The 21,235-nt window shown below is 41.9% G+C and overlaps 1 protein-coding gene across 1 annotated transcript in view; it reads right to left on the reverse strand.

Annotated features, from left to right (window-relative positions):
• Positions 1-2,343: 2,343 nt before the first annotated feature.
• Positions 2,344-21,235, reverse strand: part of MYOM1 (myomesin 1) — a 137,264-nt gene continuing 118,372 nt past the window's right edge. Inside the window, exons 26-37 of the mRNA XM_082353480.1 lie at positions 20,572-20,716; positions 19,442-19,501; positions 19,075-19,142; positions 15,714-15,827; positions 14,952-15,039; positions 13,931-13,969; positions 13,744-13,849; positions 10,430-10,593; positions 8,243-8,279; positions 7,994-8,016; positions 5,922-5,977; positions 2,344-3,135 (exon numbers count right to left, since the gene is read on the reverse strand). Of these exons, the coding sequence (XP_082209606.1) occupies positions 2,863-3,135; positions 5,922-5,977; positions 7,994-8,016; positions 8,243-8,279; positions 10,430-10,593; positions 13,744-13,849; positions 13,931-13,969; positions 14,952-15,039; positions 15,714-15,827; positions 19,075-19,142; positions 19,442-19,501; positions 20,572-20,716 (1,173 nt within the window). The 3' untranslated portion in view covers positions 2,344-2,862. The remainder of the gene's footprint in view (positions 3,136-5,921; positions 5,978-7,993; positions 8,017-8,242; positions 8,280-10,429; positions 10,594-13,743; positions 13,850-13,930; positions 13,970-14,951; positions 15,040-15,713; positions 15,828-19,074; positions 19,143-19,441; positions 19,502-20,571; positions 20,717-21,235) is intronic.

Genomic DNA, 21,235 nt, shown 5'->3' on the forward strand with positions numbered 1-21,235 from the left:
AACTCTTGGTTTGGGATTCCTATACCATGTGGTGCTTGTTGTAAATGTGGACCCCACGAGTGTGCAGTACTGGCTTGAGGAACCCGTTAACTTTGTTTTTCTCCCCAGAACCACTCCCAGGCAGATGGCAAGCTTCAGTAGAGCTTCTCCATGTCAGCTGGTGATATTTTTACTATCCTTGTTTTTTTTGTCTAAACCACCTTTTGTGCATCCCAGCGCTGTGCTGAGGTCTTGGTGTGCAGCTCCCCATCACAAACAATCCGAATCTACGCCTCTCATTCTGGCATGGGTATTAGAACTCCAGTCTCAGGCTCTAGGGGCTACATCTAGGTAACATTAGTATTTTTGCATTATGGAGTCTGTGCGTATTTGATTTTTATGTACCTGTAATGTTTTAGATAATTAATCCTAGTAATAGCTTATGATTCTAACTAAAATGTCTAATTGTGATTTTTATGTTGAAGTCTTACTAAGTTTATGTACAATTTGAGAACATTTAAGAGAACTCAAAATTTTGTATACTTAGTTTTATAGGTAATTAAAGTTATTTAAGTTCTTGGAAAGTTTTTGTTGGTTAAGTCAGACAATAGTAGTACTTAAAATGGAAAGCAAATATGTTAATTTATAAATACAGTTTAACAAGTTAAAGGGAACTTAGTTATGCTATTAAAGCACCCTTAAAATTAATTTTTTCAATGGCTATGTTTTTAAATTAGAAAAATAAGGTTTTAAAGTTAAACTTCAAGGATTTAAAATCTAGATTTTTAAGTTTATTATATTAATATGTTGAATATTAACTTTAGAAAACTAAACTTTGAATAGTCTTTTCTATTGATCCTCTGTGTTATAATTGCTCACATTTAGCAGGTGACGGATGAATTCCTCTGAGTCAGGAGGACCATGAGTATCACGGAATTGATAGAGCTATCGTTTCAGTTCTATTTTTCCTGTAGAAACAGCAGCTTTTTACCTAAGCCATCAAATCATGATGTAATTGATTTCGTTCGGTCATTATAATGGCTGAAATAATTCTCATAACCATGTTACTGAGAAGCCTCGGCTTTAGAGCTGTGAACACGGAAGGTCTTCCTTTCCCTCACTCCCACTGCCTTCCGGCAAGTCTCCCTCTGCTGGGTGGCGGCGAGCTCAGGGGTAGCACACTCTCATTTCCTAAGTTTCCACACAATTCCAAAATTTAGAACACACTGTTTTAAACCTGTGTTTTCATTGGATTCAAAATCCTTCCTGTTTTCCCTGGTCTGGGCTCCAGGGGTTCCAGGAGCGTGGAGCGGGGATCAGGGTGGCAAGTTCTGCTGGCAGGCACCTCCCTCCCACCCTCCTCCCAACGCTGGGGGCTCAGCTGCTGGTGCTCGTGGGGTGCCGGGGGTCCTGTGGAGAGTCTTGGGCCTCTCACCTGCACAGCTCTCACTTGTGCAGCTCTTTGGACAGAGCCCCCCTGCTTCACCCCTGTCTCCTCTCTGTGGCTTCCCTATGGGCATCCACTTTCTTTCTGGGTCCACTCGTCCTGGGAGTAGAAGGTCAGCCTGCTCAGGTCGGCACTTTCTGCAGGGTCCACGGGACCCTGGGAAACTCATCCGCCTGCCGTGTCTGACCGTGGGAGGGCAGCAGCTCGCTCCTGCCGGTGGTCAGCGTCAGGGCGATAGTGGGGGCTACAGTCAGGTGAAAGGCAAGTTGCAGTCCTGATCCTTGCAAAGGAGAGGGTGTGTAGGTGCCCCTCCAAACTGTGTGAGGGAGTCTGTCGTCCCATCCCTGACCCTTGACAGGACGAAGGCAGGGGTGGCTTTCACAGTTACTCTTTTCCTCCTGTGTTGTGTGTGTGTGTGTGTGTGTGTGTGTGTGTGTGTGTGGTGGCTGGGAGTTAGGGGTAGGGGTGGGGAGGCCCAAATTCCCTCAAGCAGAAAACGCTGCCGCAAGGGGCAGGCCCCAGAGCTGGCAGTTCTCTGAACTTAGAGTGACCATCCTTTAGTGCCCTTTATTCTCAGCTGCGGCCTTAGTCGCCAATTCTGGTGCTAGACGCCCCACGCCATCTTATTATCCTTTGTTGACACATTACATTCGGTGACTCCGGGTATCTTAACAATGGAAGAGACCTGACGGATCGCCTGGTGAGCTACCAGATGTACAGTGACGGAGCAAGTTCACACCTCTGAACTTCAACCGACCTGGGATGCCTTATGTGGTTGTGTTGTGAAGGCACTGCTTTAACCAAAAGGAATTTAAAATTCAGAAGACGTGTTACAAGAAGAGGCCAGAAAGGTCACCCAGCGGAGGCCACCCAGCTGGGCAGCCAAACCAGTAAGGAGAGAAGCACTGACGGGGGAGCAGAGGGGTGTGAACTGTTTATTAGGACCGAGAGCTTCCAAATCACCAGGCCGCCCACAGAACGCACACACGGCTCTTGCTACAACACACGACACAGACTGGTTGACTTAACAGCTTGTCGTGTCTGACTGGACGCTGCCGCCTCAGTGCGAACCAGGAGAACTGACTGCTGAAAGGCTGGCCGAGCCCAAACGGCTCCACAGCACGTTTCTCCCACCCCCATTCAACGTCCCTCTGACTTTATCCGGGTCTTTGCCTTAAAACTGTTTCCTCATATTTGCGCTACCAATGTTATTTTCTTAACACAATTTGTAGGTAAAGAAAAACGATTACAATGTCGTTAGTCGGTGCTTCCTTATATGAATAAAGATTTGACAATCCCCCCGACCCCCAAAGCCAGCACAAAAATAGGGAGTAGGAAGCACGGAGACTTCCTTGCGCTCAGCTCGAACCCTTCGCACACACGTAGCCCGAGGCAGTGCGGTGTGGCTCGCCCCCCTCGGCCCCCTCGCCCTCCGGTCACTTGGCCTTCTTGTCGCCCTTCGCGGGCTCCTCCTCCGGGATGAACACGCTGACAGTGAAGTCGCTGATCTCCGAGCCGTACGAGTTCTTCACGACCAGCCCATACTTGCCCGAGTCGGACGTTCTGACCCCGCTGATGGTGAAGTAGGCGGTCTTGCCGGCCTCAAACCTGAGGTTGCAGTGCTCGTCCGAGGACAAGAGCTTCTCGTTCCTCAGCCAGGAGACCTCCGGAGTCGGGTTGCCCCACACTGTGCAGGTGAGGTTAAGCACCTGGAAAACAGATTTCATGAGAGGGGAGGAGATGTATCAGATTAACGATCCAACTTGAAGCGTCCTTCTGGGGGCCGGCCTGACCGGATGGAGGATAAACCTAAACCTCCCGGGCCGGGCTGTGTGCACCTGTGTGAGTTACAGTTTGAAATCACACCTGAGTAGGTTTCTTCGGGGCCTTGGCTTTCTGGCTTTAGGAACATTTATCATCAAAGCCCCACAAAGGCATTTGCTTCCAGTTCCTATAAACACACAGATGCTTTTTTGCTCTAATGTGGCATTTTGGACTCTGTCTCAGTAGAGAAATCTCCTCGTTGCCATGATCTCCACCTGCTTGCTTTTGCATTTCGTTTGTGTCACCGGGCCCAGCAGCAGAATCTTAACAGCTGCTTCAGATAATGTGCCTCATTTTCATATCCCATCTTCCTCATTTTATTTCTCCCCCCAAACCCACTTGAGCTTTTGCAGTTGCAGAGGTGCTCTGCCAGAATGTATTCCTAGTTCCTAATATTTTATTATATTACCATCTGTGCTGAAACCCTCTTATTTTAAAAGATCAATGTTTAGGCCTATAATTTAACTTCACTTTTTTGTTGAAATATTTTTTAGATAATCATAGATTCATATACAGTATAAGAAATAATAGATTCTGTATGTTCTTTACCCGGTTTCCCCCAATAGTAACATTTTACAAAACTATAGTATATCACAACCAGTACACTGACATTGATATAACAGATTTCCCCAGTTTTTCTTGTATTTGTGTGTGTTTAGTTGTATTCAATTCTATCACCTGTCTAGGTTCGTGTATCCACAACCTCAGTCAAGATACAGAACCTTTCCATCCCCACAAGGATCCCTCCTGCTTCTCCCTCCCAAGCTGTTCCTAACTCCTGGCAACCACTAATCTGTTTTCCATTTCTAAAACTTTATAACTTCCAAAGCATTATATAAATAGCATCATACAGTAATGTAACGTTTTGAGAGTGCCTTTTACACTGAGCATAATTCCTTGCAGATTCATGCCAGTTATTGCAGGTATCAATAGTTTGTCCCTTTCTATTGCTGAGAAGTGTGCCATGGTATGTATATACCTGTTAGGGTCATCTGGGCTGTTTCCAGTGTGGGGCTATTATGAATAAAGCTGCTATGAACATTTGTGTACAGATTTTTATGTGAACATAAGTTTTAATTTCTCTGAGATAAATGCCCAGGAGTACAATTGCTGGGTCATATGGTAAATGTATATTTCATTTTTTTTAAAGAAACTGCCAAACTGTTTTCCCAAGTAGCTGTATAATTTTGGTCTACATTTCCACCAGCAATGTAGGACTGATGCAGTCTCTCTGCATCTTCACCAGCATTTGTTGTTGTCACTGTCTTTTTATTTTAGCAATTCTGATAGGTGTGTCGTGATATTTCATTGTGGTTTTAATTTGCATTTTCCTGATGACCAAAGATGTTAAATTTACTTCACATTTTAAATTCCATTCTTGCATTTTTTTTCTTACCGAAGTCCAGAAATTATAAGGAAAAGAGCTAGGGCTCACCATATACAGGGAAAAGGACAGCCTTCTATCTAGAAGGACCTTATATGATCACTTGTTACCTCTTCTGTAAGAGCATCATTTAGAATTGGGTAGATATTAAGAAATTTGTTTTCTTCCCATGATTAATTAGCACTTCTTACTGAATTATTCTGCAAACACATTTCAGCAAGAAAAATATGAGTCAAACTATTGACATTAAACTTATCCAAGCAGACCACGTATATGTTCTGGGAAACTGTGATTTCATGCATATTAAAACTTTTATCAAAACTAAACAAAACTCCCATGCACCTTGGGTGTCCAGGAAAACTATTACCTATACTATATATTTGAGTTATAGATCACGGAATGCTTTCACATACATTCTCTCTCTCAATTCTCACTACCACCCAGTGAGTTGAATATTTTGAACCTCATTAGGTGAAGAAAATGGAAAATAGAGTTTCAAAACAAAAGCAACCCTGCAGCAGTTGAGCTTAAAGTCAACTGTGGTCCTATTTTCCAGGCACGAAGAAACATAGCTGAATGAACTGACCTCTCATTAAAGCCTTAGATGTGCCCTGTTCGTCATCATAGTCCCAATCACCCATCATACGTCTTCATTGCCCTTTGGAGGTGGGAAAAGATGTTGTTCCACTACAAACACCCCTCCTCCTGTGACTGGCATATTAAATTTGTTTTAATGAAACACAGGGATGAAGAAAGTGAATCCAGGTTAGAAATTACGTTCACTGCTCTTCAGAGAGATTCTTATGGATCCAAGAAATACCAGTTTAAAACCAAATGGAAATAAATCAGTTTTCAGCTGAGAAGGGGCCTGTAGAAATTCACAGAGCAGCACGTTTCCCTCCAAAGGTGAGGAATCTCCTAGGTCAGCCCATTTTCTACTAGTGTGAGAGGTTGCTTCTTCAATTACGTTCGTCACATAATTATGACTGAACATTTTCTGCTTCTCCTGATGTTAAAGGGAAATCACTTCTGGAAAGAGACTAAGAGGTCTACATATACCCACATCAGACAAACGTGCATCCTGATGCTTGACCTACAAAACATTCAGATGAGTGGAAAACTGACTGCATTTTGAACCTTGTATGTGGCTATTCTGAAGTCAGGCGTAAGCAGCCGTGGCATACGATGAAGGTGGTAGGATGCATCTTAAAAGAAGGAACAAAGTATGGGGCCCTGGAAGCCCTTCCTAGCGCGGAAGAATTGGGGACAGGAGTGCTCCATGCTTACCTTGCCCTCCTGGACGGTGACCACATCGGGGAGGCCTCCCACTATCCGGGCGCGATCTGCAAGCACAGGCATTTCTGGTTAATCACTGAAACGATGAGCGCCAGCAATCACACGCACAAAGCCACCCAGCGGAACTCATTTTCCTGTGTAGTTTCCCTCTCCTTGCAGTTATTTTATACCTGCTTTCAATATGCAAAATAAGAAAATGATCCAGTAATTCTGAATGTTCATCTTCTTCACACACGGGTGCCTCTATCTGTACCTGAAATATCAACTTGAGGTCACTTTACTGTATCGAGATCTGCTCTGTAACTTTCCCGGCTATTCTCAGCCCTGGCTCTCCTGGAGGCAGAGCAGATCTTGGCCTCTTTCATGGGCTTCTCTTTCATTCGAAAAGGTTACATAACCGGAGGCTGTGTGCCAGGGAGATCTGGAGGCTGGAGAAGATGTGGGCTTTCCTTGGGGCCTTCCCTAGAGAGTTCCCCTTCCTCATCTCCCGGGAGTTCTTGAGATGCTCTGCAGAGCTCCTGTCTATGGCTGAGGGGACAGGGGACGGGAAGGGTGCTGAAATCCAGGGCTGACACCCACCCCCCATCCCCCGCAAGCTTTGTGCTGTGGGTGTGACTGCCTCGGCCCCAGGGAAGGACGCCTTTCTGTCATTCAGTCAACACTGACGCAGTAGCCACCACCCTCTCGTTTTCAGCCTACTTCAATGAATGTGTGACTCTACATCCTTATTTCTATCAATACAATCCCTTGTCCAGTAAGTCAGGCCAAATCTTTGAGTGAGTCTTAACTGCCTTCTCCTGCTGACCCCGTTGCCCTTACACCACTTGTGGGCCCAACCCATCACCTGGCCCCCTGCACCACCTGCTGTGAGGTATTAGGTGAGTCACGTCACTGTGTGGACCTCAGTCTCCCCATCGGTGGGGCGGGGGGCTTGCATTAAACCCATGGACATGAAGCTTCTAAACTCTGCTCCACGGCACCCACGGGATTCATCCTGACTTCACCAAAGATAATTCAGCTCTTACCTATGTTATATACTGGGAAGCTTTTGTTTGAATTAAGCGTTCTATGCACACGTTTAAGAACATGGAGCTAGAAGGGCTCTCAGGTCTCTTCCGGCTCTCAGCTGCTGTGGTCCACAGACCTCTGGGAGGAGCTCATGAACCAGAGGGAGGGTCAGGCTCCTTGTCCACAAGAGAGTTCAAGAACGGGCGAGGCCTGGCTCCGGCTCCGGCTCTGACACTGTCCCGTTGCGCCTGGTGCTGGCCTCGGCCTCACAAGCCCCAGGCAGGAGCAGGAGGGAGGAAGGAGGGAGGAAGGCCTTGCAGGTCAAAGGTGAAAAGTTCTCTTCTGAGTGACCAGGAGCCACTGACAGGCGGACAACTCTACTTCTCACTCCTCCTCCTCCTGGTTCCCTTCCACCCAGCTCAGGGCCAACCCTACAACTTTAACCCTCAACGGTTTTCAGGTTCTGCTCCCACACTGAGAAAGAACCTGAATTACCACGATGATTTGTCTGTGACTCCCGGCATCCTGTAGACTGAGTTCTAGAAATCTCTGTGTGAAGCACGGTTGAGAGAGGTCAGGAGTCAGCACATTTTTAGGGACACAGGCTTGACTGCTGGGTCAGGGTCACTCAGCCTTATTCGGCCCCTCAGGAAAATGGGACTACTTGCTGGGGGACCAGCTATAGCGATTTACCTGATACCAAACCTACAAAGTTTCCTATTTTTTCTTCTCTTTATCATATATACATTTTTCTGACACATGGTGCCTGCTGCAAGCGATTAAAATCCTACTGTGTGATTTGCAGCCCAGAGATTTTTCAAGTCAAGGCTGGGTGCCATTCTCACAGTGTAACCTGAGACCTTCTTTTCACAGACATTCTTACTGAAGAGACTAAATGAAAACACATGCAGAACACCTAAGATTTAAAATATATAGAGAGAAATGAAAGAAAAGGAAAAAAAACGCTTTCACTCTCCTACATCTGAGTCATAACAGAAAAACAAAAGTTGTATTTTGAAACCACACCAGGAATAAACACGCAGGGGTTTACTTACTTTTCTCCGCGATGGCAGCTTGTCTGTGGTTGACAGAAACAAACAGACAAACAAAGAAGGATTTTGTTTTAGTGTTACTTCAAAGTAGCCAACCTCGACTGCATTTCATGTTTTTGCTGCTCAACAAAGCAGCAGGAAATGCTGCTCAGACCGCGCTTGCCCAAATGAAAGACCCTCTAACAGCCAATGGGGAGCAGCACGCGTCAGAGACAAGAGTGCCCGTGGCATCGCTGGGAAAGAGGGACTTACTTTAATCTCTGGAATTCATCAAAGGCTTCCTTGTACACTTGAAGAGACAAAAAAGAGAAGTTAGAATTTTCTCACCCAGAACTGGCCACACACAGGGGTCTATTAAAGCTCACAACCTGAGGGCAGTGTAAGCGGTCCAGACAAAATTCAGCTGGCTTTGAATGAGGCTGCGCCCGAGCGGTCCCTCTACAACTTGATGGGCTTAACAAGAGAAGCAAACACTTTCTAGGCAGAAAGCATGAAATAGTGGATTTTAGAAGCTCTCAATTCAGTGAGAAGCCTTCAACCCTCCAAACAGAAGGGGAAAGATTTGCTCTGCCAAAGATGAAATGGGAAGAAAGGTCTGTTTCCAAAAAAACTTGGTTGTCTATTAAGCATCCTGAGCATCAGAAAAGCTTTTCTCTCATTAAATCATCCCGCACGTCGCAGCCTCCTAGCCAGACAGTTCTGTGGTCCTGCCCGTCCGTTTGCGGTAAAGGGCACGAGGAGTTACTAGGATCACAGTGTGGGCCAGTGCTGGCCTGAAGCGATACTTCTACACTGTGCAGGAGACGAAAAATAAGACAGGGAGACAAGGAAATGAGAGCTATGGAGCTCTAAGATAATTATTTTTTTTCCGAGCCTGCGAGTAAGGCACTTGGAAGACTTCAGGCCAAAAGCTTCATTTTTAAATTTCTCTCACCTGGTCTTTAAGCTCCTCTGTGGTCTGGGAATCACAACATTTTATGTCTAGAAAATATGTCCATAATACTAGTTTGCTCTCTTCTTTACAGAAGGGAAAAATAAGCGTAAAGCCAGGCTTAAAGCCTCTAGACCAGCTGGGCTAAGGCAGGCTACTTAGGGCTGCTTTTCCTGCTCATGCCACACTAGAAGGAGATGGGCATGGCTGAGCCAGTGTGTTTGGTGCCAGTGGCAACGTTGGTCAGACAATCCAGGGCCTTTTGCTTAAGGGGGATTTGAGAGCCGGGTAGTTAAATGAGCTTCGGTGAGCAGAGAGTAAAAGCAAATTTTAAATAAGTTCTGAACGTATCTGCCCACTTCTTGTCTCCCTTTTCTATTGTGTCTCCAAGGGTCAGATGCATCGCAGAAGCAATTCCCCATCACCATCTCTGCAGGGTGTGACTTGGGCACAGTGTGGCCGGGGGACCGAGTCCCTGGGGAGCTGCTCATCCCCACAGAGATCCTTCAGGGAGCCTTACCAGTCATAAAGGGTGGGTGGGGTGAGGGGAGGGGTACTCAGCCCAAAACCACCCAGGGCAGGGTTGAAAGGCTGCTCTCTAAGTTGTGAATCTACTCTGAGGATGAAAACATGAAGAGTCATTGCATTTTAATATACGAAGCCGTAGAGGAAAAGTCAGCCCACAGTCTCCTTTGGTAACTTCACACAAACACCTTTCTTTAGGAAAGAGTAAGATGAGCAAAGTACCAGAAGAGGGAGAAATGGCACAGGGTTTTTAACTTTTTATTTGTGATTGTACATTTTTTAACTTTTAAAATTCTAATTAATAGCTGCGCATCACCTTTCCTGTTTGTTCTTAGATGGAAAACTGCCTTCTGCATCTCATTACTTTCTTCTCCATGTCCCTATTCTTTCCAGAGCCCCTCATTCTCCCAAAAGGCCGAGAAATCTGAGGCCACTTTTCTAACTTCCCTCTGTTCCCCTCAATATTTATCTTTGCTTATTCACATTTACTCCCTTCTGGTTTCTGAAGAAAAGGCATCCCTGCTCCTTCCCAAAGCCATTGCGTTCACCTCTGCCCCGCAACTCCAAGCTTCTGTTCTTCAGAACCCTGAGACATCAATCATTCTCCATCATTCACACCTCTAATCCTTCCAAATCAACCGATTTCTTGGACTCTATGAACATACTCGCTTTTCAGTTACCATAAAATGATCCTTTTTCAGTGTTTGTTCCTGCTCAGTTGATTGTAAATCAACCTGCCCTTCTCTGTAAGCATCTTGGAAGAGCAGCGCTTTCTCTCCACGTTCACTGTCTCCACTTTACTTTTTACTGATTCTCCACTCATTGAATTTTTGCTTCTACCACCGTGGCTGAATTTAAACTGCTTTATTAAAATCTCCCATCATCTTCCAATAGTCAAGCATAATGCCCTCTTATCACACTTCATTCTTTTTAAAATGCCCTCATCTCCACAGTAGGTTCCAACCTGCAGAATATCCGTTTACCTTCTCCAGAAAGATCCAGTGTCTTCTGGTGTCCAGTTTTGCCATCAAAGAGCTCCATCACGTATTTCCCTTTGTCGTTCGGAGTGGGCTCGTTGATCTGCAGCCAGATCTGCTTCGTGGTGACCCCACTCTTAACTCTGTCTGTGTACTTAATAGCAGCCCCGCTGTTTTTATCAAAAGAAAACATCATAATCGTTGGCTTTCATCCAGAGCTTATCTTTACTTTGTCTCTTCTTACTGAAGGTCTTACCATAAAGTTGTACAGACTTTGAAATAACATGGGATCGGCATATGTTCTTCTGCTTCAGAGAAATTATGGGCCCTGAATCACAGAGTGTGGATTCCAAGGCCTGGGGTGGGGGTCTGGCAGTCTGCACATTTCACTCCCAACAGCAGTCTGGGGCCCAGATTGTAGCACCAATACTTCTCAGGGGTATTAATTATCTTTGTTTCCGCTCAGGTTTATTTGTAGGACTAAGGGAATCTTTAAAGTGAGAAGGCCAAAGTCCATATTATATTACTGCATATTTCATGCAGATGGTCCGTGGCTATAAATGGGATTTTACAGACTAGTTAAAAACAGACCTAAAGAGGTTCATCTGTGGCTGACATCTATTGACACACACGGTTACAAAGCTATTTAAAACAAACGTAAATGTGCACTCAGTAGTACGGCCAAGAATAAATGAAAAGCAGAGTTGCTGTCAGAATGAATGAGGCACTTTCTCTGACCCTGGATGTGAGTTTCCCCATATTCTATAGTAGGTCACGAGCATACCCATGCATTGTATTCTTTACAAGAGAATAAAAGCAAATAGAACCCTTTCATCTGACAGTCTAGAAATGCTACTGTTACAGATGAAGTAAGAGGAAGGCAGAGGTAGTGTACTCTCAATGATGTTAAAATAAACTCTATGAAGAGTTTGCAAACGTGAGGAAGAAAAAAAAAGCAGTATACAAAACTACTTTATTATGGTAACAATTATGCATAGAGAAAAGACCGGAAGGAAGTACCCCAAAATGTTCATACTATGGCTAGGAACACCATAGATGATACCATAGTATAAACTCTTTCTAATTTGTAATATGATATTAAATATATTTTCTAAAACATGTATTATGTTTGTGGTTATAATAAACAAAATGAACTTAAAAAAATAAAAACCAAAAAATCTCCACCAAAAAAATTTCAGACTTCAAATAAATATTCAGCATTTTTCTTATATACTACATTCTTTAAAAGATATTAAAATTAAAATGCCATAAAATGTAGGATAAAGGAACCCATCTGTACACATAGACGTTAGCCTGAGCAATATAGTATATGTCTCAGAGAGTTAGAAAGACAGATAGTTCTCAGCTTTGCTAATGGTAAGTCTGTCTGAGTTCTTTAATCTCTAGCTAATATGCATAATAGTACCTTAGGTTTGTAAAGGACTTCATGGTTTACAAAATGCCATTCATTCTCTCATTGGGTCCATCAGTGTTATGAGCTAGAACAGGTATTATTGCTCCTATTTTATACGAGAGAAACCTGGGATTCAGAAAATTAGATGACTTGTCTAAGATCCAAGGGAAGACAGGAGCAAAGTCAAGATCCAAACCCATTTCAAGGTTTTTTTCCTCATCACACCACATACTTTCATAAAGACAGGGAAGACAACCAGTCCTTGGTTCCTGAACCTTTTACAGGCACACATGTGTGTGCACACAAGACATTCATTTAGCTGACTAGACCAAACAAAGTTTATGTCTTGCTACTCCAGTAGGAGTTTCCTCAAAACCCAATGTTCTAATTTTTTTGAACATGTATTCTTTTAGAGATGATGTAAAGCCTTTTGATTGATGATTCAATTAATTTATCATCTCATTCTTCAGATGGATATATTAGAATGTCCTAGATGTCACGGAGGAATTTCCTAGAATTTGATCTATTTTAACTTATAATTACTTTCCTAAAATGTATTCTGAAAGAAATAGAACAAAGGAATGAAACTCCAAGCATTCAAAGTGGAATTTCACTTGTTCTCATTTTTTTTTTTTAAAGAACTCAGGAAATTAATAGTAATGATAATAAACGTAATAAAATACTATTCTAAAACAGTGAAGTCATTTTAGAGAAAACACAAATGACTGTTTTGTGGGACCCAGCTCTGCTTAAATGTTCAGTCTAGACTTTTAACGCAACTTGAACCCACGGGTAGTGCCGTGATGGGGCGGGGGCTCTGGAGGCAGGCTGCCTGGGCTCAGCCCTCCACCTGTCACATAGCTGTGTGACCTCAGGCAAGTCACCTCCCTGAGTCTGAGCTTCCTAGTCACTAAAGTGAGAAGAACCTACCTCGTAGAGTTTGAATATTAAATGAATTCACACATCTAAAGGGCTTGGAGCAGTGCCCAGCGTATTGTAAATGTCCACTGAAGGGAAGATCTAAATAAACATTGTTGTCCGTATCCTCCCAGGGATGCCACGGTGACCTTCTCCTCAGTGAGATTCATAAGGACTTTGGGAATTAGCATCTGCTGCATCCCAAGAGTGGACTAAAGGTATATGTGCCCCACCAGATTTCTTTGGCAGCCTGCTGTCCTCTTTCAGCTCAGGAAATTTCAAGGAAGCACAGAGATCAAGGACCCTGATGATAGTGTAAGTGGGAGACCTGGTTTGACTAAGAAACCTATCTTAGCTCTTGGAATCCCCAAGGAAAACTTGAGTGAAATCCCTCTATAACTGTGCAAAGGAAGCCTGGGATTAGAACAGATCTTCAGGCTCAATCCAGTTCAAATACACATTCCCAAAGTCATCTTGAGATCTCCAAAGCCTTCCAAGGAAACATGCTAATACCCACTATGCCAACTGCTATGAACAACAACGATGATAAACTCGGGCACTGCTCTAGATCAGGCTTATTGGCCATTAATTCATACAACAGGAAATCTGGTGCAATGCTGCCTCAGTTTTGTTCCAGAGCACAGCGTGGTCTAGGAGTGTGTAGAAAGATGGAATAAGAATCTGGCAAAGCATGACTGTATGGAGGCGGAGGTCACGTTACTGAGGCGTCTACGAATTATGATACGTCCCAGATCACAAAGACAGAGGCTTTAAGCCATCGCTGGCCTCACCATGTACGTGCTGAGGGAGAGTGCTAACCTCACACTAAAGGGATGGCCTGGTGCTTCTGTCCTACACTCATCAACATCAGACCCGAGAAGTAAGAAGATGCCTTACCTGAGAGGAACAGAGGGTTGTTGTTTTTCCCAGTCCTTCCCCTGAGTGGAGAAAGAATTTCTACACAGCATTTATGTTGTTATTTACTTACTTGTGGGACCAGTTAACTTTCAGATCATGCACGTAGTAAGTAACAAAAGAGTACAGCCGGATGCCCTCAGCTGTACTCTGGACCTTCAGGTCTGTTGCAGACAAAGCTGCAAGAAGAAAACACATTATTTCAAACACCTGTAAGCCCATCCTGGAGACGAATGAAGCATTGCCCTGTGAGAACTTACCTATTGTTTTACATACTTCAGTCATCAGTTCTTCAAAGGCTGTGGATAGAGATTCACAAACAAAGTTTTAGCATAGAAATGCTCAATGTCAAGTCAAATCTCAAACTGTTAGTCACACGTGCTCTCAAAAACATCCTGTCACAAGGTGAATTTATTGACCGATTGGTAACAAAGAACTTAATTTTTATCGTTTCAAAAGATTCCTGCTCTTATTTTGATATTTTTGCTCCCTTGAATTCTTTGTAACTGTCACCATGTTTACATTCTAGAGAAAGAGCCACAATGAGATTTCCAGGAAGCTTCTTGGTTTTAGGATTCTCATCTTCCTAAGTCCCAGGAAGGCTTCATTTACATTAGAGGAAGTGTTCTTATCTGTATCATCAATTCATGATGAATAACCATCTAGGTCCCCTGGTATTTCTCAGCCAATAAACACATTTAGTCCTGCCTCCACCAGGAGTAGGAAGGGAAATCAAAGGCATACTTCTGCTGTTCGTTAGCAACGTTGTTAAAGATCTTGTTCAGGAACAAAACTGGAAATGTGGACATCCCATGTAGGTTTTCATTATCATGATATAATTGTCCTCAGTAGTCTCTGGAAAATGGAAGTTGCTTTCTTGCTCTGCTATTAACTGAGAGGCTTCGAGTTTCATATATAATCTTTCTTGCCACCTTTTAGAGAGTGGACTCTTTTGAGACATGCTTTCATGGTAGTTTTTGATCCTGGAACATTTTTCATAGGGTTGAAATAAAAATGATGATTTATATTGAAAACAGACCTCTCGTGGATTGCGGACTATAAATTCTCTGAGGATCAAAACTATACTTCTGATTTCAAGGAAGACTAAACGTGAAGTATTTTTTAATAAAACAGTAGTTCTCTCAGCTGGAATGGCAATTAAAACAAAATCTGTGGGCAAAAGATCAGCATGACTTCAATCATTCACCTCAGCCTCACTCAGAATTCTGGTCACCTGTATACAGAACACACAGAATGGACCCCAGCTGTGGGTGGACTGACCTTCATCCACAAGCTTCAATCTGCTCTTGTCTTTTCCTCTGTCGTCTTTCAGGATAACTTCATAAATCCCAGCATCTTTCTTTGAAAACTAAGGGGGGAATAGATATACCACATTACAACTTATTGTAGCCTCAGAATATGGTGTTTGCATTTTTCAGGCCCTGAGATTTATAGAACTGACATCAAAACACACTGAACAAGCATCTAGCCATGTGAGCAATGAACAGTTCGCAGGTGAACTATCCATCATAACCTGACCAGCTAGCAGTCCTGAGTTTTCTTCCTCTAAGGCTACAATTGATTTGAGGCTTAAAGTCCTTATCTTTTACTCTGCCTTCATGTTAAAAACTGATGAGCATATGTATTTGAAAGGCATGCTCTTTTAGACAAAAAGTAGATAAAAATCTATACTTAAGTGAATACTATGATTGTCTCTGTACCTTTAGGGAACAAGTTATCATGAGGCTTAAGAGCAAACAAAGAAAGATCCACTTAACTGTCCTGCCACTCACCCATCTATGAAAAAAACTAGCTCAGAGAGGCAAGAATTGTGGTGTCCAGCCAACATTGTTTGGATATCTGACAAATCCTTGCATATCACAAGGTGAGAGAAGCCTTTGTGTCCTTACAGGTTGCTTTTTGGGTGACATCAGGGCAGGGATCTTTGCCCAGGGCAAAGGAACACATAATCTAGTCTCTGTATTTTGGAAGAATGTAGGGTACAGAACTAATACATTACATTTTATATTTATAGTCACCTACCTCTGTTATAAGGAGGGTACATATACCGTCCTTAAAGTCATGCTTTTCATCCACTGATATCTCCCTTTCATCTTTATACCACACAATAAGAGTCTCCTTCTTAATATTTGCCACCTAGAAGAAAAACTGTAGTTATACTTCTTGAAATAAAGGAATGCTACTCTTATGAAACTAAATAATTCTCAATGTAGCATTGGATATAAGAAAAAGCATAGATTTCTAGAGGAATCAATTGAAAGCTATTTTAACTGATAAAGAGTTTAAAATAAAATGGATACAAAAGAATAAACCTAAATCAATAGCATCTTTATTTCCAGCAGAAAAAAATTTGTCTTTAAAATCACCTGGTGGACAAGAAAACATAGACACATACATACTAACATACAGACTGAAGTAAAAATAAAAATGTGAAAACCAAAGGAAGATAAATCCCATCAGGTTAAAATATAGTCTGTGTCACAAAAACAAATGACTTTATCAAAGTATCAGAATGAGTAAGCCCCAATCTATGGCTAAATATTTTTAAAAAGGTAAATGAAGCTTTGTAAATAAATGTGGAAAGGAAATATGTTTAAAATTATTTAATTAAAAAATTTTCCAAAAAAAAAAATGTTTCCAGTTTTATTGAGATATAACTGATACAATATTGTATAAGTTTAGGGTATACAACACAACGATTTGACATATACATATATTGTGAAATGATTAACACAGTCAGTTCAGTTAGCATCCATCAAGTATGGTTTAATAAATTAATTGCTTAGCAATTTTTAGGAAACTCATTTAGATCCAATATCCACACATCGTATCATAAATTTCAAATGGGCAAAATGACTTCATATGACTAAAGGGATTTTAAGCTTTATCTACAATGCTTGAACTTTCTATGAAGAAGAGTATATTCATGTATTTCTTGTGTAATTAAAATTATATGAAAAAGTAAAGACTTCATACAAATCAAGAAAACAATCTCAAAGACCCCACTACATAACTGGACAAATGTATGTATGATTTCCCAAAGAGGAAATATAATTACAGAACAAACAGATGAAGAAAATGTTTGATCTCATTAAAGACAAGGAAATGTAAGTTTCAAAAAAGAAAAAAAAAATCTCAGCTAATACATTAACATAAGAACCAACACTGGTAACTGCAGTGAAACCAGAACACACAAACGTTCTTTATAATCCTGTAAACTGGTTCCTGGGTTGTAACTGTGTTACTAGGCAACATTGCTTATGATAAACATGCCCCGCAGATGGGAAAGCTACCACTGGACTGGGCGGGACTAGAAATGGACTCCTTGGCTTTGGGCTTCCCTGAATATACTCTTGTTATTCGGACATGGTCCCTGCGGGGAACCTGGAAGCTCTGCTTGGGGTGTTGTTACAAGAAGTATTGGCCCCTTGGGGCATGAGGGATTTTTTTTAAAGCCATGGCGTTTCCTGCACCTGCCCAAAGTGGACCTTGTCTCCTTGCACCTGAGCTGTCACCTGTGGGTAGTGAAGGGAGTGATTCCTGATGTGGATTCCTGCAGGACAGCAGTGCCCAGCATGGCCTTGTAGGCCAGCTGGGGTTCTTGTCCATATTCTTTTGAGTAGACTAGTTCCAAGTGGGGCCCATGGTAGTCTCAGAGTCTGAATGTTTGGCTGCACATACTCCATTAACTCTAATGCAATATGTAAATTGCTAAATGTACATAAATTGCTATAATAATGAAACAAAGTACTGTGGGAGGACAGAGGAAGGTTCATTTTACCCAGACTGAGAAGGGGGAGGCCTTACAGAGGAGACGACTGAGTTGGGCCTTGAAAAAGGATTGTGTCAGAGAAGCTGAAAGAAGAAGGCCATTCGAAGTCATGAATACATAATGAATGAATATTCAGAACCTACTTCTAGGCTCCCGTGGTTGGTCAGGATCTGGGTAAGGGGCTGATTCTCTTGAGGAAAACCATCAGAATAGGGCTGCAGAGCTCACCTCCCAGAAGCCTAGTGCAATAGGAAGCACAGAAAGAAGGACGCACGGATGTGGGGGCCCCTGAGGAAGGGATGGTTTCTGGGGTGGGTAGTGTGAGGAAAAAGTAAGTAGGGGCACGCAGCCGTGGACAGTCAGGAGGAGAGAGAGGCGGTGCGGGTTTTAGCTGCTGCCTGAGAAAGTGTTTTTCAAGAAGCTCTGCCATTTCCTGAGAGGCTAAAATCCAGCATTGATTTTTCCTATACATTTCTGGTAGACCGCTGTTTCTTTGAATTTATCAGATCCAGCAGAGACAGGAGTATTTGCGTTCTGGCTTTTATAATGACAACTACGTGCGAAACGCCAAATCTGTGCATCTGCTTTGGAGTCACCGTCCACCATCACAACCTTCACACTCCAACCTCATCCAGCAGTTCTTATCCAAAAACGTTTGATGACTCACGCAGCTGAACACCATACACTAAGGTACGTGATAATTTAGAATGTGATGTGGAACTTTTTTTTCCTAAATGTTTCAAAGGCCTAATAACATAATTGGTTGTGAGCTGCAAACTCTTTACCAAACCTCTCCCCTCAAGGGAGCACAGGGTTTTCAGAACCAGCAGCAGAGCTGCCCAAGACTCGAAGGTACTGTTGTGCCAGTCACACAATTTAGATTAAAAAAATTGCCAAACTTCCATAGAAACACAGTGTGGCTGGAATGATTCTGGAATAGATCTACCACTTAGAATGCGACGAAGATGATGTGAGATTCTTCTGAGATTAATAATTGAAAAAGAGCTGGTCGGGGGGGTTAGTGAGGGACGAGCAGGCAGAGCACAGAGGCTTTTTAGGGCAGTGAAAATACTCTGCATGATACTATAAGGATGGATACATGTTTTTACACGTTTGTCCAAACTCATGGAATGTACAACTCCAAGAGTGCACCCTAATGTAAACTATGGATTTTGGGTAATGATGTGTCCATGTAGGTTCATCAATTGTAACAAATGTACCACTTTGATGGGAATGTTGATAATGAGCGAGGCAATTTGTATATAGGGACAGGGGTATATGGGAAATCTCTGTACCTTCCCTTCAATTTTGCTGTGAACATAAAACTGCTCTAAAAAAGTGGTCTTAATGAAAAAAAAAAGGAGAGTCTGTCCTTATTAACTAGGGCGTGAGTAATGAATAAAAACTATCATCTTGACTTCCCATATTTTTATGTTGTTTTATTTTAAATATTTCTTACCAACCAACAGTAACATTCAACAGTAAAGGCACGTCACTTATCATTTTGGTCTAAATGGAGGAGATAAAAAGTTGATCTTCCTTTTCTTCTCACATTCTATTTTATCTTTATTTCCCTTGTATCAAATTATTAGAAATTTATCTACTTCTTACCTTGCATTTCAATAGTACATTACATTCACCAGTCACTTCCCAGCTCAAATACTCAGTGAAATGTGGACCTATAAAATTTTAATGATATCAGCAATCAGCAATATTAATCATGAATGCAAAAATCCAAGCTCATTCTTAAATTCTAAGGTGATTTACATCTAAAGTGAAGTTTTAAAAATTCAAGATTTAGTTTTTAAATATTTTAAATGGATACATATTTAATAATAAATATTTTTTCAATTATTTTTATTAACCAGGGCATTATTAACATAAGCAATAATATTCATTTAATTTGTTATGGAAATAATCTTGGAATATTTTGTTCAAGAAATTGAAGCATTTCTCTTTATTCACTGCCTATGTTTACCTTGTTTCCTGATCCATTCTTGACGCTGGAGTTCAGCTTCTTTCTGGAGCTTTTTATAAACTGAAAATTGAAAAACAAGGAAATATGAAATTGAGTTGAGTGGTATAAATGTACATGCCAGTCACTGTGCTAAGTGATTTATATTCGTTGTTATAACACTCATACACCATGACCACCCTATTTGTTTTCAGTATTCATAGATGAAGAAAAAGGCTTAGAAAGGTTAAGAAACTTGTTCAAGGTCATGAAGTCAGGAAATAGTGAAATAGCTTTGGCTATTGCAAATGTAGAGAACTGGCCAGCCTTTCCGTTGCTTTATTTAAATACCACATTTTTTAAAAAATTTATTTTTATTTATTTATTTATTTTTAGCTGTGTTGGGTCTTCGTTTCATGCGAGGGCTTTCTCTAGTTGCGGCAAGCGGGGGCCACTCTTCACTGCGGTGCGTGGGCCTCTCACTATCGCGGCCCCTCCCGTTGCGGGGCACAGGCTCCAGACGCGCAGGCTCAGTAGTTGTGGCTCACGGGCCCAGTTGCTCCGCGGCATGTGGGATCTTCCCAGACCGGGGCTCGAACCCGTGTCCCCTGCATTAGCAGGCAGACTCTCAACCACTGTGCCACCAGGGAAGCCCAAATAGCACATTTTAAATCTTGGTGATTTCCACACTGGCTTATGACAGCTGCCATACAACCTAGTTCTAACGGATAATCATCCATTAGATTTGGCATACTCTACTCTTGCATATTTATCTTCTTCATTTAAGTAATTTAAAGTAGGTGCACATTATAAGATAGTATCATAGTTTGTTTCTGAGACATAATACTGTCTTGGTTGTATTGCAATATCCTTCACTGGAGAATTTTAGTTATAAATACTTGTTTATATATGAGATAATTTAAGTGCAGTCTTGCCTGTGGGCCAGTGATAACTTTGGTGTCCTTTTAAATTAACTTTCAATTCTATGAAATGAAATACTATGGAAAGTATTAATTGCAAATTGCACTTTGAACATTGGAATCTAATCAAGAAATAATTTTTACTTCCTCCCACATGGTCACTTTCGTGCGATGGCGTATTTGCATTGAAAGGAGTAGCAAAATCTTCCAGATACTGTTTCACAGAACCCTTACCATCTCCAATGAGAACAAGAGTAGAATGGCCAGTCGCTCTTCCATCTTGAATCTGGAAAGTATACGTGCCCTCATCCTCATACTGCAGCTTTTCCATAAACATTTCAATTATACCAGTGCTTTGGTCAATATGCATCTTATATTTCTTCAATGTGAAAAGTAAAAGAGAGAAATAAGTGAGATAGATAGGATGACAATAAGCCATATAAAATAAACACACAAACTCCAAAGTATCATAATTTAATAGTTTCTTGTTCACATTTTTTTAAGTGAGCAAAGTTTCAAAGTCTTGTACCCAGAAAAAGGAAACTATTATGTGGAATATATGACGTTGACCAGAACTGATTACTAAAAGTCTGACATTTAGTTTTTTAAACATAAACTTTTGTTACCCCAAATCACAAAATGTTATCGAAAAGTTGTTTTTAGATTCCCATTTTTCTTTCCAGATTACATTATTTTCAACTAACTGAATAATGCAACAGCTATAAGCAACGTGAGAGAAGTGTTTGTCTCAATCATTGCTATACCCCTGGCATGTAGCACATGCATGGAATATAGCAGCCAATTAATAAACATCTGCTGAATTAATATGTGGATAAAAATGCTTCTAAAGCATTGGAAGCCCATTTGCTCTTAATGAACAGAAATTGCCCTGCTAGAC

This window comes from Balaenoptera borealis, assembly GCF_965194805.1.
Source record: "Balaenoptera borealis genome assembly, chromosome: 14".
Taxonomy (NCBI): domain Eukaryota; kingdom Metazoa; phylum Chordata; class Mammalia; order Artiodactyla; family Balaenopteridae; genus Balaenoptera; species Balaenoptera borealis.